Source organism: Mobula hypostoma, chromosome 7, assembly GCF_963921235.1.
Source record: "Mobula hypostoma chromosome 7, sMobHyp1.1, whole genome shotgun sequence".
Taxonomy (NCBI): domain Eukaryota; kingdom Metazoa; phylum Chordata; class Chondrichthyes; order Myliobatiformes; family Myliobatidae; genus Mobula; species Mobula hypostoma.
This window is the reverse complement of record NC_086103.1, coordinates 123,870,998-123,897,895: the sequence shown is the minus strand read 5'-3', so window position 1 is coordinate 123,897,895 and position 26,898 is coordinate 123,870,998. Positions and strand designations below refer to the sequence as shown.

Sequence of the window (26,898 nt, the reverse complement as noted above, 5' to 3'; positions counted from 1 at the left end):
GAGACTGAAAAAACAAACAAAAACACTCACTATCTTCTGAAGGAATTGGGTTGAATTTCTGTAAAATATATTTTTTAACCTCAGAAAGTTCACTTAGTCCTAAAATCATCATTTCTACATTTTGCTGCTTGGTTTGGTGTGAAATTAATAGTCAAGAAACACAAAGTTAATGTAATTCAATGTTGTTTCAATGCTATGTCTGTCAGTGAGAATTACAACAGCGTGTGTATTTCTGAGAGCAAATAGGCATTTGTGCATTTAATCAGAAACTATCTGTAATACCATAGCAGTTAAAGGTATATTATGTTGCTTCTGTCCCAAATGCTGTTGTCCCATTACAACAGATAATTAAACCCAATATCAGGTAACAACAATTGTTAACTACTTGGAACAATATGATATGTCTAATAAATTGTGAGTAATCAAATCATTTAAATGAGTATTTAATTGGTCCTGTAATATACATACATAATAATATGGAGTGACAAACAAACTCTTCTCGGGCTCCAAGCTGGATACAGGTATCTAGGTTTCAATTACAAACTCTGCCAACTTCTTTAGGGATGATGCCTGGGCATGTCTATTCTGGTGGTATTGACAAATATGCATATCTCTGTGCACGAAGAATTTGGACCTTAGGTCCCTTTTAAATCTCTCACCTCTGATCATAAACCTATGCCCTCTTGTTTTTAGTGCCCACTCCAAGGAAAAAGACTATGTACTTTCACCCCATCTGTGCCCCTCATGATCTTTTATAACTCTATCAGGTCAATGCTCAATCTCCTATGTTCAGAGACTAGAGTTTTAGTCTACGCAACCTCTCCATGCAACTCAGGCTCCCAAGTCCAGGCAACATCCTGGTAGATGTTTTCTTCACCTTTTCTAGTTTAGCAACATCTTCCCTATAATATGGTGGCCAAAACTTCACACAATACTCCAAGTGCATCCTCACCATCATTTATATATTGTAACTGCAACATAACTTCCTGACCCCAATACTCAATGTCCTGATTGATGAAGGCCAGCCTGCAAAAATGCCTTTTAATGACTTTCAGCAAACTATGCACTTGCACTTCTAGATCCCTCTGTTCCAGGACACTCTCAATGACCTAGAATTCACTCTTTAAGTCCTACCTTGGCTTGATCTCTCAAAATGAATTAACTTACATTTATCTAAATTGAAAGCCGTACATAGCCAGGTGGTCAAGATCCCCCTGTAATTTTTCATAACCTTCTACACTATCTACAACACCACCTATTTTAATAATATCCTAAAGCTGACCTACTTTGTGAAATCATTATGACATAGGAAGCCATTTAGCCCTTTGGATCAAAACCCTGCATCAGCACTTTCCAGCAGATTGTTTGTTGCTCCGGATTCCAGAATCTGCAGTCTCTTGTGTCTGTCTCCTCACAATCCTCTTCGCTTGATGTAGAGTAACCCCAGTTTCTGAAGTCTAACCATATCATTGTAATACTTTTTTCCCCTGAAGCTATTCCAGTTAATTTTCTCTGTACCACCTACAGGACATGCATATCCTTCCTATCATATGGTATTCTCTGGACTCAGGCAGGTCCTGGTGGACTAGAAGACAGCGAGTGCCATGACACTGTTTATAAAAAGATGTAGGCAAAACATGGGTAACTATAGCCCAGTAAGCTTAAGGTCTGTGATCGGGAAAATGATTGAAGCCATCATTAAGGAAGAAATAGTAAGATATCTGGATAGAGTGGTTCCATCAGACAGACACCGCATGGACTCATGAAGGACAGGTCCTGCTTGACAAATTTACTGGAGTTTGTTGAGGATGTAATAAGCGCAGATGGGTGTTGTTTACTTAGAATTCCAGAAAGCATTCAATAAGGTACCGGATAAAAGTCATCCATTAGAGAAGGCTGCATGGAGTTGGGGCTAATGTATTAACATGGACAGAGGATTGCTTAGCCAATAGAGGACAGATAATTGGGATAAATAGGTACTTCTCTGGTTGGCAGTCAGTGGTGAATGGAGTGCTATAGGAGTCGGTATTGGGCCCGCAAATGTTCACAATATATATTAACGATTTGGAATAGGGGACTGAGTGTTGCATATTTAAATTTGGTGATGACAGTTAATCGTGCAGAAAAGCTAATTGTGCAAAGGATGTGTGGAGTCTGCAGATAGATATAAATAGAATCAGTGAATGGGCAAGGATCTGACAGATGGAGTACAATGTTGGTTTTGGAGGCTCACTGGGTTGATTCTGGAGATGAGGGGGGTGAGTTTATGAGGAGAGATTGAGTCACATGGAACTGTACTCAGTGGAATTCAGAGCAGTGAGATGGGATCTAATTGAAGCATATAAAATTGTAAAAGGGATTGACAGAGGCAGAAAAGTGATTTCCACTGGCGAGTGAGAATCAAACTAGGTGGCACAGCCTTAAGATTCAGGGGAATAGATTTACCATGGAAATGAGGAGAAACTGTTCTTCCTATAATATAATGAATCTGTGGAATTCTCTGCCCAGGGAAGCAGTAGAGGCTACTTCATTAGATACATTTAGATTGATTTTTGCATAGTAGGGAAATTAAGGTTATGGGAAGTAGATGGAGTTGAGTCCACGGCCAGATCATCTGTAATGTTAGTGAATGACGGAGCAGGCTCCATGGGCCAGATGGCCTACTCCTGCACCTATTTCATTTTTTCTTATAACATTTTTGAATCAGTTTCTCTGTCCAACTAATAATCCCTTGTTGTGAAGGAGCTTGGAATAGTGTGGCTTTTTGAAGAGTTTGGTGTCTGGTGTATGAAAGACATGCCCTGCCCTTCAGAACCAGCTGAGTGCAACTGGGCTTTAAGGTAGGGATATTGATTGGAAGAGAATTTCATGCCAAATTATTGGGTGGCTTTTATGAAAAATATTATTGGTACAAAGAATCCGGTGTTTTGAAGTGCTTATTGCATGTACTCCATGACTCACATGCATGCAGGAAGGCAGGGATCATTCCTGCCAGTTAGACCATAGCATTGTACTTGGTTCGACATATTATAGAACCATAGAAACCATAGAAACTACAGCACAGAAACAGGCCTGTTGGCCCTTCTAGGCTGTGCCGAACCATTTTCTGCCTAGTCCCACTGACCTGCACACGGACCATATCCTTCCATACACCTCCCATCCATGTATCTGTCCAATTTATTCTTAAATGTTAAAAAAAGAACCCGCATTTACCACCTCTGGCAGCTCATTCCATACTCCCACCACTCTCTGTGTGAAGAAGCGCCCCCCTAATGTTCCCTTTAAACTTTTCCCCCCTCACCCTTAACCCATGTCCTCTGGTTTTTTTCTCCCCTTGCCTCAGTGGGAAAAGCCTGCTTGCATTCACTCTATCTATACCCATCATAACTTTATATACCTCTATCAAATCTCCCCTCATTCTTCTACGCTCCAGGGAATAAAGTCCTAACCTATTCAACTTTTCTCTGTAACTGAGTTTCTCAAGACCTGGCAACATCCTTGTAAACCTTCTCTGCACTCCTTCAACTTTATTTATATCCTTCCTGTAATTTGGTGACCAAAACTGAACACAATACTCCAGATTCGGCCTCACCAATGCCTTATACAACCTCATCATAACATTCCAGCTCTTATACTCAATACTTTGATTAATAAAGGCCAATGTACCAAAAGCTCTCTTTACGACCCTATCTACCTGTGACGCCACTTTTAGGGAATTTTGTATCTGTATTCCCAGATCCCTCTGTTCCACTGCACTCCTCAGTGCCTTACCATTAATCCTGTATGTTCTACCTTGGTTTGTCCTTCCAACGTGCAATACCTCACACTTGTCTGTATTAAACTCCATCTGCCATTTTTCAGCCCATTTTTCCAGCTGGTCCAAGTCCCTCTGCAGGCTCTGAAAACCTTCCTCACTGTCTACTACACCTCCAATCTTTGTATCATCAGCAAATTTGCTGATCCAATTTACCACATTATCATCCAGATCATTGATATAGATGACAAATAACAATGGATCCAGCACTGATCCCTGTGGCACACCACTAGTCACAGGCCTCCACTCAGAGAAGCAATTCTCTACTACCACTCTTTGGCTTCTTCCATTGAGCCAATGTCTAATCCAATTTACCACCTCTCCATGTATACCTAGCGACTGAATTTTCCTACCTAACCTCCCATGCGGGACCTTGTCAAAGGCCTACAAATACTATTTCCCTCATACAGCCAACAACTTTGCCGGGGCACTTGAGTCAATAATGAATTTCATTGCCAATATCAGCTTTTATTGAGAAGTGACTCCAAGTTATAGGAAGTTGTCTCTGTTCTTCAGGATCTAGTTATGAACTAGTGTTGTATGGCAGGACAAGTTCATTGAGGATCTTAGTTTTACAGATATTAATGCAACGGTAGTTTTTTTTTGAATGATGCCATGTATAAGTTAATGGTGACTGGAGCTAAGCCTCCATTTAGGTTATGAGAAAAGCCCTATGCAATCATTCATCTGCAGCCTGATCAGTATTAAAAACATAATCTCCATGCTTTCACACAGTACACTTCTATCTATGAAGTCCATTCCAATATGCATCAGTAACCCTATTCTCAACATACCTGCCATTTACCATGGTTTTTGTCAAATGCATGCAACTTCTGCTCCTTGCGACTCTCCAGAAAATTTCAATTTGGTCTTTCTTCCAAAATTTTACTTCATTGAAGTTAAATGGCCTCTTGTTTCTGCATTTAATTAGCTCTTGCAGTGTACTATAGTCCTCCTGAAGGTTTATTTTGCTGAAATAATATCTAAATTTTGAAGTTTTACTTTGAAAACCATAATAAGGTTATTGTTATACAGCACAGAATCAGCCCTTTGACCTACTGAGTCCATATTGACAATCAACCATCAATACATTAATCCTAATTAATCCCATATTTTGTTCTTCTCTACTCCATACGGATTCTACCACACATGTACACAATAGTGTCCATACCAATCTGCATATCTGGGATGTGTGAGGAAATAGGAACACCCAAAGGAAACCTACTCAGTCACAGGGAAGGCATGCAAAATCCTCACACGCAGCTCTAGAAGTCAGGAATTAACTCAGATAGCTGGCAGACAACATTTATTCATTCAGTTAACTGATCAAAAAAATCAATCAGATTAATCGAAGATCTTCCAAATTCATACTGGTTCTATTTTATTAACAAATTTTCACAACAGCCTAATATTTTCTTTCCTAATTACTGTTTCTGAAAGTTTCCTCTATAATAAGGTGAAATTGACTGATCTGATGTTGCCACACGTCCTGATAAACTTTATGAACAAGGGTGTTGTATTTGCCATTGTCTAGTCTTCTGGCTTTTTTCCTGCCTCTAACAATAATAGATTATGGCAAACCTTTCAATGTTCCTCACTTATATTTTCATTAACAATCTAGGATGAATCCATTTGGATTAAAGTAACCTATTTACTTTCAATCTTTATAGTACCTCCTCCTAACCAATATTCACCCCTCCATTATCTTCCTTTCCACTGTAATTTTAACAATACTTTCCTCCTTGCTGAAGAATGAAACATTTAAAAAAATATTTCTATCATACCCATGTATGAGTCCTGCTGAAGGGTCATGGCCCAAGGTGTCGACTGCACTCTTTTCCATAGATGCTGCCTGGCCTGCTGAGTTCCTTCAGCATTTTGTGTGTGTTGTTATCCAGATGCATAGGTCATCTTATTGGTCCTTGATCTTGCTAACTGTTTACCATTTTCATGTCCACAGAAAACTATTGAATTCACTTTTATGTTAACTGCTGTCATGCTCTTATATTCTGCCTTTGTGTGTCTTATTTTCATTTTCAGCCTATCTCTCACTTCTTATATTCACCTGAATTATTTACCTGACAAATCTTGTATACCCAGTTTTTTATATTTTATTATCCAGGGAACACAGGATGTTGTTTCTCCTGTGCTGTTTCTTGTCAGATAAGCTTAGCTTGAAAGATCCTGCCTGTGAAGTCCTTTTGTAGACTTAACAACCAAATTTCCTTCCATTTACATTGGAATCCTTTTACATTTTATTAAAATTAGCACTCCTCAAATGAAGAAATTATATTTTGAATGGATATTTGTCCTTCTCCAACAATAACTACATCATTTGATACAGTGATCATAGTTCCTTGAACAATTTTTCATTGAGTCTTGGTCTCCTTTGGCCACTCATTCCTTTTATTTTAACATTATTCCAAACAATTGTGGGGGTAATTGCAGTTTGGCCAATATTGCCACTATACCTTGCTTATACACCATGTTATTTCCTTCTCTTTATTTTCCATCTCTCAAATTTTATGATTTAGAAAATATGCCCAGAAGCTTCGGAATGATTATCTTAACTGTAAACAAGTAGTTTCTATTTTTTACTTCTCAAGGACATCTACCCTCATTAGAACTTTTCACCTTTCCTATCTTCCTTTGACCAAATTATATAAAGGCTATTAAAAATCTGCAAAGACACAGGCTCAAGTCAGGAGAGCAGTAGCCCACTTGATAGGAACCTCATCCACAACCAATGCTCAGCCAATCGAACCTTCACCACCAATGCACAGTAGCAACAGTTTACACCATCTACAGGATGCACCGTAGCCACTCACCAAGACTCCTTGGAAAACACCTTCCAAACCCACAACCTCTACCAGCTGGAAGGACAATGCCAACAAAAGCATGGGAACACCACCTCTTGGAAGTTGTCCTGCAAGCCAGAACACCATTCTGACTTGGAAATATACTGGATCCTGGTTAATTAGGACACATTGGGACATTTTGGCTAATTAAGCGGCTACTCCATTGAGTCGAAGTTTCATGGAAATAGTTAAAAAGGTATTGAAACTACAACCTACCGCTTAATTGAATAATAAATTATGGATGTAAATTAAATACAGAATAAATTAGACTACTACCAAAACTACTACAGTACTATAAAACTGTTTATTAATTTCTATTTTTGATGGAGGTACCTTACCTTCGGTACCTTCAGTGTACCTTATATGTTCTTTCGATTGAGTGTACGTGAATAAAATGAGCACAGACACTTAGTGCAGATAACAGACTACTTTCAACTAGTGCTTTCAATGACTGCATCCTCAAAATCTTCGTTTCAATTGCAGCTTTCAAGATGATTGCCAATATCTTAAAATGTTTTGTGGTTCCTAACTTGTTGAAGTAGTTAAATCATTTCATTTTCATTCTTGGCCATTTCTGACATCTGACAATCCTCAATGCTCGAAACTGCAGTGAGCAAAACCAGTTCTGAATTGTCTTACTGTTTATTATTTGCCAACTATCAGAAACAAAAATCACTGCTTTTTGAGTACAAATACGCAAGTGACGCTATTTAAAAACTGTTCACTCTAAGCACAACATGGTGTCTAACTGCCACATGATGTGCACACAACTGACGCTAGTTAGAAAATGTTTGGCAACAGTGTCCTGTCCCAATAAGTGACATAGCATCCCAAATAAATGAAGGGAATCCCAGTTATTTTCCCTATTTGCATTTGTTCTTTAAGAGTTGTCCTAAATAAGCAGCTGTCCTGATTAAACAATGGTCTATTTGACTGGAACCAATGGTACATCATTGTATTTCACTGAGTCACTGAAATTCTCTCTAACAGTATTGTGGGTATATCCACACCTCAAGGACTGCAGCGGTTCAAGAAAACAGCTTTCTGCCATCTTTTCAAGGGTAGATAGAGATGGGCAATTAAATCCTAGTTCAGCCTACAAAGTCCACATCCTTTGAATGATTAAAAAAAAGCTACATTACAATTGCATTTAAGTTTTTATCAATAATGCTGCTGTAATTTTCAAGTTATTTAGAATAGTATTCTATGTAATATTTTGATAACAAAATGCAGACTATATTATTACAAGATGGCTAAACTGCAGATTATAACCACATCAAGATTGAAAACCAATCCTTATGTAGGTGACCCATAAATTGAACACTTAAGTAATATTCACAAAATGGCAATTGATATTCAAAAAACTATTGGTGCTGGATATCTGAAATAAAACCTTATAATGCTGGAATTACTCTACAGGTCAGGCAGCATCTGTTACAAAAGAAGAGTTCATATTTCAGGTTGATGATCAAAAATGGTAGATTTTTTATTTTATCTAAGCAACACATGTTTTTAAACATAGAAAATGCATGAAAATGAGCATGAATGGGCAACCAAATATTCAACCTACAGACCTTGCTAAATACGTCAAGAACAAGAAAGACCTAAATGAAGAACTTCTCACAAAGAAGATGTATTGAAGTAAAACCACTACTTATGCAAGTTCCAGGTTTTGTGCTCTCTCGCACAACTGTTAACATTTGTTTGGAATAAATTTATAAAATATTCATAAATTAGATCCAAAATAAAAATATGCAAAAACCAATGGCAAATTAGAAATTACCTGCTGATGTCTACTTCTTCTTCTTCTTCCTCTTCATCTTCTTCTTCTTCTTCTTCTTCTTCAAGCATATAGTTTGGAAGAGGAGAATATCTTCCTGATGTGATTTGTGGCAGTGATGTCTTGTGATCCAATGTATCATTATTCACAGACGAGGAAAAGATGTGATCCTCTATTGGAGGAGAATAGCCTACAAAAATTTGAAAAAAGCATACAGTAGATGAAGGGCATATAGTATTTTCGAACATGGTATATATGGTATGTACCAAATTAGAAATGAAGACTTGCGAAGGTGCAGAATTCCCCATCCTAAGAGGAGAAATCTACCTGAGAAACCTGCACCAGGTTAAACCAGTCATAGAACAGAACTCCATTCATCTGAAAACTGAGAAACTGTTGTCAATCACAATGATTTTAGGTTATTTATAATCTTTAAAAAAAAATATTTGGTTAAATAACTTTAACTGGTTTGCAACTGCTCAAGATTATAACCTCTTTCAAAAAAAGCTTTTAAAAACTTCTAGCATACTTTTTTTTTAAATGGTAACTGACGATTAAGGCATGAATCATAGTTGATCTGGCTGTTTTTTTCAATTATTTCACTATTCCTTAAGTTTTCTTCAACTGTCACCATTCCTTAAACAAAACCTTCCCTCCATTTGCCGCAACCATGCAGAGTTGATCTCTCCCCAACCCCTCATGTACACACACATACAGTAGCCTTTAAACAGTCATGGTGCTGCCATTTCTCAGGATCTCACCACTGAGAAAAGCAGCAGTTAGGACTGAATTGTCAGCAGGGAATTTGTAAAGGGACATTTGGAATCTTCTCAGTGGTCAGTGGTAATGACAGACAGCTTGCTGCTGACAGGAAGCTTTAGTCCGATAGTAAAGAAATTGCAGAATTCTACTTTAGCAGAAAAAAACCATTACCCAGGCCAGGATGTGAGTAGTGCACAGCATAAATAAGGTAGTTTCAAAGAGCAACAAATGGTTCCAAATATCACTAAGAGGATTATATCAGCAGATCTAATCACTGGCCATTATACTTTAACAGTCCTCAAATCATAGACTGCAGATAACTTACTCATTGCAATTCATAGAGAGAGAGCAGTGTTTCCATGTAACATTCTATTATATTGGCCCTTGAGTATAGAAAGCAGGTCACATCCACAATAATGCATCTGTTACAAGAAGTAAGAACTTTGGTTTACCTATCATCAAAGATGAGTTCAAATGCCGCTCCACGATTTCCTTGCCACATTGTCATTAAAAGAGCTAAAATAATTACAGAAAGCCTCACAAAGACATACACAAGTTTTACATCAAATATTATGTTGTGCATGTAATTCTTCAATTTGGCATTAGTGGTATTTTCACAGTGCTTGAGATGCCCACTATAGATTGTCCAAACCTCAGAAGCATATAGGAGGTCAGTGATCACTCTCCCCAGTAGTCTTTTGAGTTTTATGGCAGATCTGAGATTTTGTCTCCAAATTCCCTTCTCTTCAATTAACCAAAGGTTGTGCTAACACACTGAAAGCAGTGGGGAATTTCATCACTAAAGTCAGCTTTCACTGACAGTTGGCTCTTGAGATCTGGGACATGGTCCACATTTTTTTAGTCTTACTACGAGACTGTATTGTTAGATGGAAGTGTAGAGTAGTCGGGCCAGGTTGGTAAGAGACATTTGCCTTGCTGCTGTTGAGTTTAACGCCCATCTTCTCATACTCTTCAGTGAAAGTATCAACAATTGCTTAGAATTTACCCTCTGATATCCTACAACTCCAGCAGAGAAGAGCCTAGTTACTAATCTCCAATCTCACTGCCCGCATCTGGTAAGAAGCAAGTGTTCCTGAGAACTTCAGAAATGTAATTAAAAACTATATTTTAAAAAAGGCACCAAATCCAATTTTGGTAACTACAAAAGATTTTTTTTCTGTCCTCCTCCAGCTATCTCCACCTAGTGGCCAAAAGAGCTGCTCTGAGAATCACAGTGAGGATTCTGTCCTGTCAGTGATACAGGGGACACGATCTCACCATGCAGCAACTCCAAGAAAAATGCAGGAAGCAAAACCAGCCACTAAACATGGCCTTTCTTTATTTCAGGAAAGACTTTTGGAAGAAACTATGGAACATTCTCCTCAGATTCAGCAGCTCACAAAAGATCATCCGCATCTTACACTTGATTCACAATGGCATACGATATTAACCAACGGATCTACAGCAGAGCCAAGCCCATGGAAGTACGGTGTCAGACAAAAATGCCTCAGATTTCTATCAGCACATTTTGATCAGTAATTTTTTGTGGGTCAAAAAATTACATACAACACCTTTATAACAAACTGAAAAAATGGTGAACTCGAATTTTTAGTAAATTAAATATGAAATACTTGGAATATTTATACATTTTCCAAAGTTGAACAATAAGAGAAATACAAAGTCCTAGCTCTCTTTTAAGAAAATAGTTGTTGAAATACATGCCCTTCTTTTTGACCTGAATAACAGTAGTAGTGCCTCCCTTGGGTTAATTTTGGAAAGTCTGACACAATTTAGAAGGTAACAGATAATAAATTTTGACAGTTTTGGGCTCAATTCCCTCATTAAAAGTCTTGACATTGGAAAAATAAAGCTTCAGCAGAATTCCAATTTAAAGTGCAAATTTTCTACACAGTTTGTGTGCACTATAGAGTGTATTGATCCTTCAGAAAACAATCATGATGGTGTAGGTGATATATGGTGATGTTCTGCAGGGAGCTTATTTTGTTTTTTTTTAATTTGTCTTCTTTCGCACATCTGTTGCTTGTCAATCTCTGTGTGTAGTTTTTCACTGATTCTATTGTATTTCTTTGTTTTAATATGAATGTCTGCCAGAAAATGAATCTCAAGGTAGTAAATGGCGACATAATGATAAATGTAATTTCAACTTTGAACTGCTCTATTTAGTCAATCTTCACCTTCCAATTGTTTTCGTTTGCAATATCTCTGCCTGTTATCAGACCTCTGTGCTAACATCTGTTTAGGAAATTTAACAAAAGAATCGGATAATTCTTTTATTTGTCATCATAGAGCATGAAAACTGGTTCTTTGCTCAAATGATTCATGCTGACCAAGGTCCCCGTCTAAACTTGTCCCATTTCCCCATGTTTGGCTCATATCTCTCCACACCATTGCTCTCCATGTGCCTGTCCAAGTTTTCTAAATGTTGTAAATGTACTTGCCTCCACAAATTCCTTTGGTAGTTCATTTTACATACGGACCAAACGCTAGGTAAAGAAAAATGCCCCTCAGCTTCCTATTAAATCACTCCATTCACACCTTAAACCTATATCCTCTAGTGTTTGATTCCCCAGCCCTGGGAAAAAAACTGTGTACATTCGATGGCCCTCATGATTTTATACCACTCCATAAAATTACCCCACATTCTCCTATGCCCCAATAAATAAATTCTTAACCTGCTCAATCTCTCTTTCTCTGTAACTCAGTCCTCCAAGACCTCGCAACATCTTCATGAATCTGCCCAGCACTTGGTTCAACTTATTTGGGTGTTTCCTATAGCAGGGCAACCAAAGCCAAACACAATATTCCAAATATGGCTTCACCGATGTCTTATACAACTGCAACTTAACATACCAACTTCTGTACTCAATGCCCTGACTGATGAAAGTCAGCATGCCAAAAACCCTTCACCATTTTCACTTGTGACACCCTTTCAAGGAACCAAATACTTGTACCCCTAGGACCTTTTCCTCACAGTAAAAAGAGAGGAGAGATAGCCATTGAGGACCTCACCCATCTCCTGCAATGTTCTTATACATTAACACCTATGTTCATTAATACACAAGAGACTGTAGATGCTAGAATCTAGAGCCACATACTAAGTGTTGGAGGAACTCAGCAGCAGCATCTATGGACAAAAATGAAAAGGTCATGGAGTAGTGGAGCAAGATGATGAGTGTCAGGTTAGAGGTTCCTTTACTTCAGTTCCTTTATTTCCCACCACATCTGTTCTCATGACGAGGTTTTCCACTTCAAGACATCAGAAATGTTCTCCTTACCAAAAACAGAGTATTCCTTCCCCTAGTACCATTGATGCAGCCCTCAATCTCTTCCATTTCCCATATCTTGCCCCACTCCCCTAGACATAACAGGGATAGGTCTCCTAGTCCTCACCTAATACACTACACGCCTAAACATCCAGCATATCATTCTCCAGAACCTTTGCCATCTCCAGTGGAATCCTACCAGCAGGCCTATCTTCCTCCGACCCCCACCACCTCTCCTCACTGCTTTCTGCAGAGATCACTATCTTTGTGACTGCCTTGACTACTCATCCCTCCCCACTGACACCCCTCCGGGCCCTTATCCCTGTAACTGTGCTAACTGTTACACCTGCCACTACATCTCTATCCTCACAACTATTCAGGACCCTAAGCTCCTTTTAGATGAGGCAGACCTTCAGAAGTGAATCCACTGATGTCATTTATTGCATTCAGTGTTGTCTCCTCTACATCAGTGAGACTAGATACAAACTGGGGGATTGCTTTATCGAGCACCTTCATTCCATCTGCTGAACCAGCCAGGATCTCCTAGTGGTCGGCCATTTAAAAATTCCACTTTCCATTCCCACACCGACATGATTGTCTATGGCCTCAGATATTGCTAGGTTGAGACTAAATGCAAATTAGAGGACAGCATTTTATGTTTCACCTATATAGTCTCCACCCACGCAGCATAAATACTGATTTCTCTAGCTTCCAGTAACAACTCCCCCCCGGTTCCTTCTTCCCTTATATCTCTGGACCCACTACATCACCTCTCGTCTTTCCTCTGCCTTCTTGATCTGCCTCTTAACCACATATTCTTCCCACTGGTTCCTCTCCTTACCTGTTTCTCTTTATTCCATGGTCCACGGCCCTTTCCTATCAGATTCTACCTTCTTCAGCTCTTTATCAGTTCCACCCATCATTCCCACTCCCCCTCCCCAATTCATGCCCCTCAGCTGGATCCACCTATCATCTGCCACTCTTATGCCTCCCATTTATATTGACTATCTCCCCTTTTTCTTTCCAATCCTTATGAAGGGTGTCAACTCAATTGCCCATTTTCCTCCATTGACGCCGTCATATTCCACTGAATTCCTCCATCATTCTCCATGTTACACCTATCTTCATCTTTCCTTTGATTTTCCAAAGTCTTTGAATGTTTTATCTCTTTTCCATCTCTGATAAATTAAACTTTACTTTACTTCAGCTCATTTCTCTGAATCTGTAAAATAAATGTAAATTTCTGCCTTCTGAATGATCAAATGTTAGAACACAGATTTTCAGAAAACATTTGATAAGATCTCACCTAAAAGAATGGTGTTGGGACCTACGTAATGAAAGAAAGAGGACAGATACTAATTTAAAGGCAGGAAAAAGGCTGTGATAAATGTTTTGTTTTCAAATCAGGGTCAATGTTGGAATCATTTCTACATTAAGTACTTAGATATGGGTGGTCAAAGTAACATTCCAAATCTGTGAATGTGTAATAAATCATGAGGTGTAACAATATGAAGCAGTTAGTCCCAATTTGACAGAAAAAATGGCAGATGAAGTTTAATACACATTAGTGAAATTATTCACGTTGGCAGAAAGAATAGTAAAGAAATCTGGACTAACATAATGACACAAGATTTCCAGCATATCTCTTGCGTCCATGAGTAAAGTGCTTCTTCAGTGTGCAGCTTAGGAGCTGAAGAATAGTTTAGGTTGAAAGAAACATCTTATAATATTGCAACACACACAAAATTCTGGTGGAACCCAGCAGGTCAGGCAGCGTTCCACCAGCATTTTGTGTGTGTTGCTTGAATTTCCAGCATCTGCAGATTTTCTCGAGTTTGCGGTCTTATAATATTGCATTGAGGAGTAAAATGCCTGAAGACTGGGAGAGTTCTAAAAACCAGCACTGAATGACTAAAAAATAATAAAATAGAAGATAGAAAAGAGAGTAAATTTCAGGAATTTTTAAAGGTTTTTGACAGCCAATTTAATTAAAAGTGCAGCGGAAATACAGAAGAGGTAAAGAGCAGAAGTATTAAAAGAAATTAAAGAAATAGACGTTGTCTTAAATTAAGTTCTCTATAACACATAATATGTATAATGGAAATAATAGAGAAACTAAGGATCCAGTAGCAACATGAAGAGTAATTAATATAGTTAAAGGAAAAGTACAGGCAGTATAAGCTAACCATCCATTGGATCTAATTGTTAAAGAGATACTGCAAAAATTGTGTAATGTTAGTGACTCTTTCAAAATTCACTAAATTCTGAAATAGTTCTAGAAGTCTAAAGGAGAGTGGACTTAATATTGTCAAAAGTAGATGTATTACTGCATCATGAGAAATAAATATTGCAATAATCTTTAAGACTGAGGTAACAGCATTTACAAATCTATATGTTAGCAGTCAACAAAACCAGTTCTCAGATAATCATTTTTCAAAAAAACATTATGATAAGGTATCACACAAAAGGTGAGAAAAAAATACAGATTTACAAATTTAGTGATGACATATTAGAATATAAGGATAAATCACTGGTTTAAGGATGGAATAAGAATCAGAACTTTTTTTTAGAACGGTAGACTGTTAATAATGAGGTCCCAGCAATGATTATATTTTCTCACCTACTTACAATTTAATATGAATAACTTGAATGGAAAGAAAGAGCCACAATACCCTGACAGCTTTTCAATTATTTCTGATCGGTCGGAAGAGCTTCACTAACCTTGCTGAATTACTTAAGGAATCTGGCAGTCCCTTTCACAGGAGATCCATATTGCTCTCATCAGTGCATGCAGAAGATCACATAACTGGCTTTCACATGTGACAATAACGCCACTCTAAAGGTAACCCATATTTCAATTTCACAAGCAAAGTCTAACAATTAAACACCTACTCATTCCTTCCACTCTTTCCAGGACAACAGGATATATCAGGAAATAATCTTAACAGGATCATTTGAAATCAAGGGAAAAAAGTTGAGAATTCTAGATGTAGTTGCATTTAGCTGGATGCCCACAATCTGTCTGTGCGAAATAGACAGCTGAATAAGGGCACAGTACCTCCTTGCCAATGGCAAGGAAAGGACTGAGGGATTTGTCTCATCACCCCATTATAAATTAGTTACCTTTGCTAGTAAACTGTTCCAAGTTTAACCTTTAAAATATGGTGTGAAACGAACTTCCAGCTATTCTGATTTTTGAGGAAAAGCTCTATTTGGAAGACCCAATAAATTTACCATCGAAACATTGGAGTCAAATGACATTCATTGGCCATGTTGATAACACCTGTACCTCAGATAAGGCAAAATATCACAGGACAGGATGTGGCTGCTACGACCTGTTCTCAGCTCAAAAGTTCTAACGTTGTAGGAAAAACTGTTGTCCAGCAGCACTTCCACTTACAATGATGAAATACTTTGAGATGTTGGTCATTGCTAGAATCAACATCTGTCTCAGGAAAGACCTGGACTCACAGCAATTGTCCTATTGCCACAATAGGTCTACAATCTCAATGTGATGTCAATGGCACTCCACGCGGCCTTGGATCACCTGGACAATGCAAATATCTATGGCTGGACGCTGCTTATTGACTATAGCTCTGCATTTAATAGCGTCTTTCCTACAGTCCTGATCAAAAAGCTACAGAACCTAGGTCTCTGTACATCTTTCTGCAACTGGATCCTCGACTTCCTAATTGGAAGACCACAATCCGTGCAGATTAGAAATAAGCAACACACATCAAAGTTGCTGGTGAACGCAGCAGGCCAGGCAGCATCTCTAGGAAGAGGTATAGTCGACGTTTTGGGCCGAGACCCTTCATCAGGACTAACTGAAAGAACAGCTAGTAAGAGATTTGAAACTTTCAAATCTCTTACTAGCTCTTCTTTCAGTTAGTCCTGACGAAGGGTTTCAGCCCAAAACGTAGACTGTACTTCTTCCTAGAGAAGCTGCCTGGCCTGCTGCGTTCGCCAGCAACTTTGATGTGTGTTGCTTGAATTTTTAGCATCTGCAGAATTCCTCATGTTTGCCAGATTAGAAATAACATCTCCACCTCACTGACAATCAACACTGGCACACCTCAGGGATGTGTGCTTAGCTCACTGTTCTACTCTCTCTACACCCATGATGTGTGATTAGGCATTGTTCAAATTCCATCTATAAATTTGCTGATGATACTACCATGTTGGTAGAATCTCAGATGGTGATGAAAAGGCTTACTGGAGCAAGATATACTAGTGGTTTTGCAGCAACAGGGATCTCTCTTGGGGTGATAGATGGAATAGGTCGCATTTTGGCTTTGCTCTGTTCATTTTTCAATCTTTTTACCACCCTTTTACTATTTATATCAACGTGCTTATAACACTTTTTCTATACTTGAATTTTGATTTTTAATCGATGGAAATGACTACCAGAGGAAAAAAGGCATTAGCTGAAGGCAAGAAAGCCGGTAATGGAAATGGAAGGAAAGAAGGTGTTTTTGAACAGCCTAAACAGTCTCAACTTACTTTGTTGGCTAACTCAAAGCTCCTGGATGATAAATTAGACAAAAGATTTGCTACTTTGGAAGTATTGTTAAAGGAGATCGAAGGTAGACTGGCAGTACTTAAGCGGGAGTGCGAAAAACAACAGCAACAAATTTACGAACTCGTTGAAGCTGGGAGACAGAGAGATCGCAGGTTCTATCTATTGGAGAAGAAATTAACTTTGACCACTCAAACACTGGAACAGTATAAAGTTAAGACTATTGACTTGGAGAGTCATAGTCGGAGACAGAATTTGAGAATAATAGGACTCAGTGACAACGTTGAGAGCGGTGACCTTACTAAATTTTTTTCTCAATTTTTAATGGAGGTGTTCCATTCTGATGTTTTTTCTTCTCCCCCTATACCCGATTGCACTCACCGGTCTTTAAGAGTTAAACCCCTTAAGGAGTTGAAACCCTGACCTGTGATACTCCAATTTCATTACGTGCATACTAAGGAGCATTTGATTCGAATTGCTCGTCGGAAAGGGGTTATTGTGCGTGTTTCGTATAGTTGAACATTACAGTCCTGAGGTAATGCAAGAACGCTTTTTAAACCGGTGATGTCTGAATTATATCAAAGAAATTTCCGACCAGCTCTGCTATTTCCAGCTCGCCTAAGGGTTGTTCTGCCTGATGAATCGTGTAAATGGTTTAAATCCATGAACGAAGCATATCAATTTCTTGAGGATCAAAGTCTGAGCTCAGATGTCCAATAAATTTGCTGTTTCTTCATGTTTGCATTCATTTGACTTATAAACTGGTGATGTCCGAACTCTATTAAAGGAAGTTCCAAACAGTTCTGCTATTTCCAGCTTGCCTAAGGGTTGTTCTGCCTGATAAATCATGTAAATGGTTTAAATACGTGGACGAAACTCATCAATTCCTTGAGGATCAACGTTCAGTCTCAGCTGTCTAATAAATTTACTGTTTTTTCATGTCTGTATTATGTCACAAAAAACTGTGGATCAATTGTTTAAGAAAAATAAGATGGCTTGAGTCGCAAAACTCGATTGAGGTGCTTTTATTTACCTCAAAACAAGACAAAAACGGAAAAAAAACAATATATATATATTGAGCAACCCTCAGACTACACATAAAAGAAAAACTAACCCCAAAGCCTTGGTAACTTGAGGCTTATAACTGCTAAGCCTCTCCCCCTAAACCAACCAAAAGCTAATTAACTCGATTATCCAATTAAAGATGGTATCCTCTACCATCAGCACACCTGTGCATATATGAGACAGCTCCATGCAGCAGCTCTGTTTCAGACCCAGTCACTATTACTGCTAGGGATGAGTGTTTTACCGAGTACACCATGTGCCGTCCGTAGTCAGTGACGGGCGTTCGTCACATATTAATTTGTTTATAAGTTAATAACCAGTTCATAGATTTGGACTTTTAAAGTTTGAACAATTTTGCCTTTGGTTTGATAATGCTCATACTTTGTTTTGGAGTATGGATATTTATTGTGCTTTTATGTTAAAGTTCCTTTTTCTTTCTATCCCTTTAATATTTTAATCTATTATTTTCAATTGTTTGTTTTTGAAAATAATTAAGAATCTGATTTGGTGATTGTTTTTTTCTTGAAATATTAATAAGATTGTATTTTGATTCATTTTACAAGATCTTGCCTTTAAAATGTTTTGCAAACGGCTGTTTTTTTAACATTTGTTTGGTGTTTGTTATGGCATTCTCTTCTCAATGTTTTGACTGTGGGTGGTGTTTTGAATTACTTTTCCATAGGAGACTTGCCTTCAAGAGAGATGGGGGTAGGGAAATGTCTAGATAGCTTTCTGGCTGTCTATTGGCCAGTTTTCGGGCTTTTTTGGGTGGGTGGGTGGGTGGGTGGGGTTATTTTTAGTTTGATTTTTCCATCTGGGCTGATCCGAAACTACAAATATGTCTGAATTGTCATAACTTCTGGTTCCTCTTTAAACCTTTTTCCCTCTTCCTGATTCATGAGTTTCCTACGCAGTAAGGTTAACCCTTTACACACCATATGGTTTATTCAAGTACAATGGATAATATTATTAACTTTGAATACGAATGGTTTGAATCATCTGATTAAATGGAAGAAGGTTTTTAAAGTTTTTCATAGATTGAATGCTCAGATTATCTTTGCCTAGAGACTCATGTAAGGAAGGAGGATAATCAGCATATTTTAGGTTTTGGAAAGATAATAAACTTCTCTCTAATTCACAGGATAAGGTGAAAGGAGTTTCTATTCTTGTAGATTCCTCGATTTCATTTGTTCACTATGAAACAACTTCAGACCCGAATGGTAGATTTCTGTTAATTACTACTTTACTTCATAACCAAAAAATTGTTATGGTTAATATCTATGCACCAAATACCGATTATCCTGAATTCTTTATGCATTTATTTGCATCTCTTCCTAATTTAAATGAATATATGTTGATAATGGGTGCAGATTTTAACTGTTGCCTGAATCCTTCGATGGACAGGTCTATGCCCAGTCAGGTACTTTCAAACAAATCCACTATTTTTATTAATTCCTTTTTAGTTGACTCTGGAATTTTAGAAGTTTGGAGATTTTTATATCTAAATGATAAAGAATTTGCATTCTTTTCTCACGTATATCATAATTACTCCAAAATTGACTACTTTTTCATTGAGTCTCGATTAGTTTCATCTGTTACAGCCAGTGAGTACAATGCAATTGCTATCACTGATCATTCGCCCCTGAAACTATCAATCAAATTAACTGATGTAATTTTCAGTGCTAGACAGTGGCAGTTCAATTCTACTCTTCTTCAGGACTTAAATTTTGTTAACTTTATTAAAGAACAGATTGCCTTTTTCTTCTCAACTAATTTTACAGAAGAAATTTCTAGTGGGATATTATAGGACATTTTTAAAGCATATATCCATAGGCAAATTATTTCATATTCTGCTGGATTGAAAAAATGAATTAATAATGAAATACATATATTGGTTGATAAGATTAAAGAGATTGATAAAAAAATACTCTGTTGCTCCTAATTTGGAGCTTTATAAAAAGAGAGTTGAACTTCAGATGCAACCGTTTGTTATTAACATCCTAATTGAAAATCAATTATTTAAATCTAAGAGTCAATTTTATATACATAGTGATAAATCGGGTAAATTACTGGCCAACCAATTGAAAGCTGCTTCAGCTAAACGTCAGATTATTAAAGTTCGTAAAGGGGATGGTACTTTGCCGGTTGATCACGATGAAATTAATAAATCTTTTCAAGAATTCTATACCTCTTTATACCAATCAGAATTTCCTGATGATTCTACCATAATGCATGAATTTTTAAGAAAATTGAATATTCTGAAAATTACCACTTAATGTATGTTTAACATTAGATGCACCTATTACAGAAGAAGAAATAAAGAAAGCAATTTCTTTGATGAATTCTGTTAAAGCACCCGGCCTGGATGGGTATACAGTAGAATTTTAAAAATCTTTTTCCAGTCTACTTTCTCCTTGGTTATATAGAATTTTTAAGGACGCCTTATTTGTAGGTAAATTACCACAATCTTTTTATGAAATATATATTTCTTTAATTCCTAAAAAAGATAAAGACCCCACTGAATGTGCATCATATAGACCTATATCTTTGTTAAATGTGGACTCCAAATTTTATTTTTAAATATTAGCAATTAGATTGGAAAATGTATTGCCACAAATTGTTTCTGATGACCAGACAGGATTTATTAAAAACCATTATTCGTATTTTAATGTTAGACGTTGACCAACATCGTATATACTTCTTCATCTAAAACTCCAGAATGCGTTATTTCATTTGATGCCCAGAAAGCGTTTGATAGAATTGAATGGGAATATTTACTTAACATCGTCGAGAAATTTAATTTTAGCCCAAAATTCATATCTTGGATTAAATTGATATATCATATACCTTTGGTTTCTGTACTTACTAATAATCAGAGATCCCCCTTCTTTCGGCTTTTTCAAGGTACTAGACAGGGCTGTCCTTCTTTACTATTTGATATTGCCATGGAACCCTTGGCAATCGCTCTTCATGATTCACCCAATATATTTGGCATTATTCATGGGAATGAGACGCATAAGGTATCATTATATGCAGATGACCTGTTACTATATATCTCTAATCCAGAGAAATCCATTCCTGCAGTAATATTATTACTTGCTCAGTTTAGTAGTTTTCTGGTTATAAATTGAATCTTAATAAGAGTGAGCTTTTTCCATTAAGCATGCAAGTTCCAATCTACAGACAATCACCATTTAGACTGGTTACTGATTATTTTACTTATTTGGGTGTTAAAATTACTAAGAAGCATAAGGATCTATATAAAGTTAACTTTTTACCCTTAATTGATCATGTTAAACAACTGCTTACTAAATGGTCCCCATTGTCCCTATCATTGATTGGTCGAATCAATGCTATTAAGATGCTTATTTTACTTAAATTTCTGTGCCTATTTCAGGCGGTACCAATCTTCATCTCTAAATCCTTTTTTGATATTACTGATTCTAAAATTTCTTCATATATATGGCAGAATAAAAATCCTAGATTAAGTAAGAAATATTTACAGAAATCAAGAAAGGATGGTGGTTTACATTCTTTACATTCTTACATTCTTTACATTCTATTATTGGGCAATTAATATTCGATACCTAACGTTCTGGACACAAGATCTGGATGAAATTCAACGTCCACAATGGGTGAACCTCGAGCGTGAGTCTGTACAGGGGTTCTCATTGGCTTCTATTTTCGGGGCTTCGCTCCCCTTTGCACTTACTAAACTGAATAATCCAATAATTAATCCAATATTTAAACATACAATATGAATACAATTTCAATTTCATAAATTTTTTTGGATTGAATAAATTTATTCTATCAAGTCTTATTATATGCAATTTTTAATTCCAACCATCCAAAACTGATCAAACTTTTCTTTTATGGAAAACGAAGGGAATAATATGTTTCCGTAATTTATTCATGGATAATTGTCTCATCTCCTTTGAACAGTTGCCTAATAAATATAATTTGCCGAGGTCACATTTTTTTCAGATATTTACAGATTAGAAACTTTTTGAAGGTTATTTTACCTACTTTTCCGATATCACATCAAATTAAAATTACAGATTTTTTTTAGGTTTAAACCCCTATCAAAAGAGTTTAATAGCAATTGTTTATGATTTAATTACGAAAATACGTTTAGGTATGTCTGATAAAATTAAGAATGAATGGGAAAGAGAACTTCAGGTATCTTTACCCATAGAGAAATGGGAGAAAATTTTCCAACTAGTTAACACTTCTTCAATGTGTGCTAGACACGCTTCGATACAATTTAAGGTGGTTCATAGGGCCCATATGTATAAGGATAAGTTAGCTCGTTTTTATCGTCATATAAATCCTGTCTGTGACAAATGTAATTCTGAGGTAGCTTCCTTGATGCATATGTTCTGGTCTTGCCCTCTTTTGGAAAAATATTGGAAAGACATTTTTGGTATTATTTCAGTAGTTTTACGTATTGATTTACAACCTATTACTGCAATTTTTGGATTACTAATGATAGACTTTATTTACTCATCCCCTTCAGCGTGTCCTTTGATTGCATTTGTTACATTAATAGCTAGAAAATCCATTTTATTTAAATGGAAAGATTCTAATCCCCCTACTACATTTCAATGGTTTTCCCAAACTACAACATATTTAAATTTGGAAAAAATTAGGAGTGGTACCACTGATCCTTCAGTTAAATTTGAAGAAACTTGGAGGCCATTTATTCAACATTTTCATATGATGTAAGTTGACCTTTTCCGAATCCTTTTTAATAACTTTTTTTGTGTATAGAGGAGCGGAGTTAATGACAAATAATGATTTCAACCGAAGAAATATGGCAGCCCAGTTTCTGTTTTGTTTTGTTTTGTTTTTTTTAAGTGTAGGGGGTGAAAACTTTTTTTTGAATCTTTTTTGTTCAGTTATTAAGAGATTAGGAGGTTTAAATTAAATATACAGGTGTCCCCCACTTTTCGAACGTTCGCTTTACGAAACCTCACTGTTATGAAAGACCTACATTAGTACCCTGTTTTTGCTTTCAGAAGGTGTTTTCACTGTTACGAAGAAAGGCAGCGCACACCCCGAGCAGCCACTCTCCCCCGGATTCGGAACAGCATTGCTTTAACACATTGCATTGAGCAGCCATTAGCAAGATGAGTTCTAAGGTGTTGGAAAAGTCTGAAAGAGTAAGGGTGTTACACTTAGCATAAAACTAGATATAATTAAGCGTTTCGATCGTGGTGAACGAAGCAAGGACAAAGTGAGTTTGGCTTGTGGAAGTTGACGTAGATGATGTTGAAGAGGTTTTGGCATCCCATGACCAAGAACTGATAGATGAAGAGCTGGTGCAATTGGAAGAGGAAAGGATAACAATCGAAACCGAATGCAGCCGAATGCAGAAAGTGAAGCAACTGCCTGAGATTTTCGCTGCAATGATAAAGTACGACTTTAATTTTGAAAGGATATGTAGGTTTAGGGGATATTTGCAGGATGATTTGAGTGCTTACAAACAACTGTATGATAGAAAAATGCGCAAGGCTCAACAGTCTAGAAAGCCTTCCACATCAGTCACAGCAGACGACGAACCTCGACCTTCGACATCGAGGCGGGCAGTCATAGGAGAAGATGAGCTGCCTGCCCTGATCGACGATGAGATGACACCCCCATGTCCCACCACCCCAACACCCAGGCCCCGGACAGATACTGTACCGATTCGCGAAGAACGCAGCGGTAGCCGGGAGGCACACAGCACATCTTTAAGAAAAAAGCCGAAATAAACATGCTAATTAATTAGGTGCCACCTAGCACGTAATTGTCAGCCCAGATCAGAGGCTATGCAATCCAAATGCGGGAGCCTTTGCTCCGAAGTCCGGCGCTGATGCCACTACGCCACCAGTTGGCCTAAATTATAAGGAAACATTGCCACAATTGTCTAGAGTACAATGCATTTTGTTCTCAATTCACAAGAAAAAATACAATTACCTTGGGATAGGATTTTATTGAGCAACACAGGATTCAAAAAAGAAATGGACAGGGGAGGGACAGAAGACCTACTCTCAGGAAAAAAAGTGGCCATATAAGTATTGAAATAGAAAATAGTTCTTTATTATTTTATAATTTAATAAATTTTCTGAGACTACGGGTGCTTCAAGCTCCACTATATACAAGGCATGTCTTGGTCATTGAATTGAGTAATATGGGATTTTAGGAAAGGGAACTTAATGTTCAGAATCAGCAATGATTTTATTGAATGGTAGTCTATGCATGAAAGGCAAAATTACCAATTTTGGACTGTGTTTTGTATGTTCCTATTACGCTGTAAGAAATATTATTTGATTTCACCACTACCTACTTTTTAAATTACAAAATAATAGAAAATTAAAGCAATTAATATTCTTTGAAAATCTTGGAATTATGTATTTTCAACATGTAGCTTCAATTATTACATCTTAACATGTTATGTGATAAAGTATCTTTGCAACAAGAACTCTGTAAAAAGATAGCAAATCATAGCTGCAAGGGTCAAAATTACTATTCACAATTGTTAAATATAAATAAAGTGAAAACTCTAAGTTTTTAATTTAAAATGATAAAGAAAACATTTACTTACAGTGTGTGATATCAGGAGGTCCATAAGGGTCACTTATGTAAGCAGTAGTGGGTTTTCCAACTTTAAGGTAGACCACATCGGATGTATTTTTCAGTATTGTTACAGCCTCTTCATGTGCTATCTCTTCCAAACTGTAGTTATTCACCTTACAATAATAATAACCATTTTTAAAAATACAATAAAAATGTATATTATCACATTAATTGTACTTTCAATTTATATATGCAACTTTTCTTTGATATTGTGTTTATGCTGTGCTGAATTTACAAAAAGATACTAACAAATAAAATTATAAAACTATATATGCAATATAATTAAACTACAGTTTATACTTCACATTAATTGTAAATAATTTGCTGGAATACTTCCCACATTCAGATCCTTACTAAATAGATTAATGGGCAAACAGAAGACAAAATGTAGTACTGAATCATAAAGACAATGCTAATTCTAGTCATAGGTGAGAGGAGAGGCACTGTAAAATTTGTTTTGGCAAGGAAAATAGTTTAGCGAAATTGCTGTTCTGCAACAACATCCACTGAATATCAAGAGGTGCATTTGCGGACATTGTTTCAATACAGGGAATACTCAGTTATGGGATCTTGTATATCTAACCAGCACTATCATTTTGACTAGTTGTGCAAATTACTGAAAATTGAGAACAATCATGGAATAATACTGCAAACTGCAAAAAAAAAATTCTAACTCAGCCAACAGTACAAAAATATTTATTTTTTATTTGTTCCTTTGCAATTGTGTGATACTGTGTGCCTACAGGCAGCTGATTTGACTGTGAAATTATTTAGTAATTCTTGAAGAATGAATGAATTTTATAAATGTAAGTTATTTCACCTTTTAACAAGCATCTGAATCTTACAGAAGGAAGAAAACAATAAAAATAAAACCCTAAGGCCTTCTATTATTACTATGTTTGGAACACAAAGTGCAAAATTACATTTAGCATCTTTGTTTCTTATGTAATTCTACACAAAGTTTAAAGAACTATAACAGACTATAAAATGCGAGGTTTCTTACCATAAGAAGCCGGTCACCAATTTGCAATGTTCCATCTCTCTGTGCAGCTCCTCCATCAATTACTTTTGTGACATATATACTGTTATCACCGGGGATGTGCTGGTTACCCACGCCACCAGCAATACTAAATCCTAATCCTAGTATATAAAAAGAGATACCACTTAACAAGTAAAATTCAGTTAATTTATGTAGTTTCTCTAAGTACATTATAATAATTTTTCAAAGTCTTTGTCGATACCTCAGGGTTACTACAAAATTAATTTATAGCAGATTGGGCAGCACAGTGGTGCAGCTAGTAAAGTTACTGTCTAACAGCAGAAAACACCTAGGTTTAACCTGATTTGGGTGCTGTATGCGTGAAGTTTGCACGTTCTCCTGTGATTGTATGGAATTTCTTTCAGTTGCTGCAGTTTCCTCAAAAAATAATTATGCAATTTGATAAGTCAATTGGCCATTGTAAACTGTCTCATGTGTGTGGGTGAGTGGTATAATCTAGCAGAATGGATGAGAATGTGAGTATAAAATGGGATTCATATAAAATTAGTGCAAATGGGTTGTTGATGGTCTGCATAGTGTCAGAAGGCTGAAAGGTCTATTTCCATGCTGTATCCCTCCAAGACTTATCATTGAACTCCAAATGGAACCAGTTATACCGGGGATACTCAACAGGTCAAGTTGCATTTATGAGAACAGGTAGAGTTCCACTAGGTTATTAACTGAATGACCAATTATAGATTTATAGAGCGATACAGAATGGAAGCAGGTCATTTAGCTATTGAAATTGAACAGACAATTATATATATATAATAGTATTTAATATATTATTACATTAACACCGTGTCCAGATATTTCTTTCAACAATATCTTAGCTCTCCATACAATTTTGTTTGATTTCTTTACTATGCACTTAAAATTCATATTCTGCCTTGACCATATCAAAATTTTCTTCTTTTGGCTTTTGTAAATCCAGAAATTTTGTTTCCAACATATTTGAAAGAAATGTAGATTACTGTGATGTTGTGAGGGAAAGGTCAAATTAGCAACACACACAAAAAATGCTGGTGAACGCAGCAGGCCAAGCAATATCTATAGGAAGAAGTACAGTCAACGTTTCGGGCTGAGACCCTTCGTCAGGACTAACTGAAAGAAGAAATAGTAAGTCTTCTTTCAGTTAGTCCTGACGAAGGGTCTGGCC

At 36.9% G+C, this 26,898-nt stretch overlaps 1 protein-coding gene across 4 annotated transcripts in view; it reads right to left on the bottom strand.

Moving 5' to 3' along the window:
• dlg2 (discs, large homolog 2 (Drosophila)) overlaps window positions 1-26,898 on the bottom strand; it is an 841,994-nt gene that overhangs the window by 389,672 nt on the left and 425,424 nt on the right. For all 4 annotated transcript variants that reach the window (XM_063053945.1, XM_063053946.1, XM_063053947.1 and 1 more), the window contains 3 exons: window positions 25,704-25,840; window positions 24,669-24,813; window positions 8,456-8,642 (listed from right to left, as the gene is read on the bottom strand). In XM_063053945.1, the coding sequence (XP_062910015.1) occupies window positions 8,456-8,642; window positions 24,669-24,813; window positions 25,704-25,840 (469 nt within the window). The remainder of the gene's footprint in view (window positions 1-8,455; window positions 8,643-24,668; window positions 24,814-25,703; window positions 25,841-26,898) is intronic.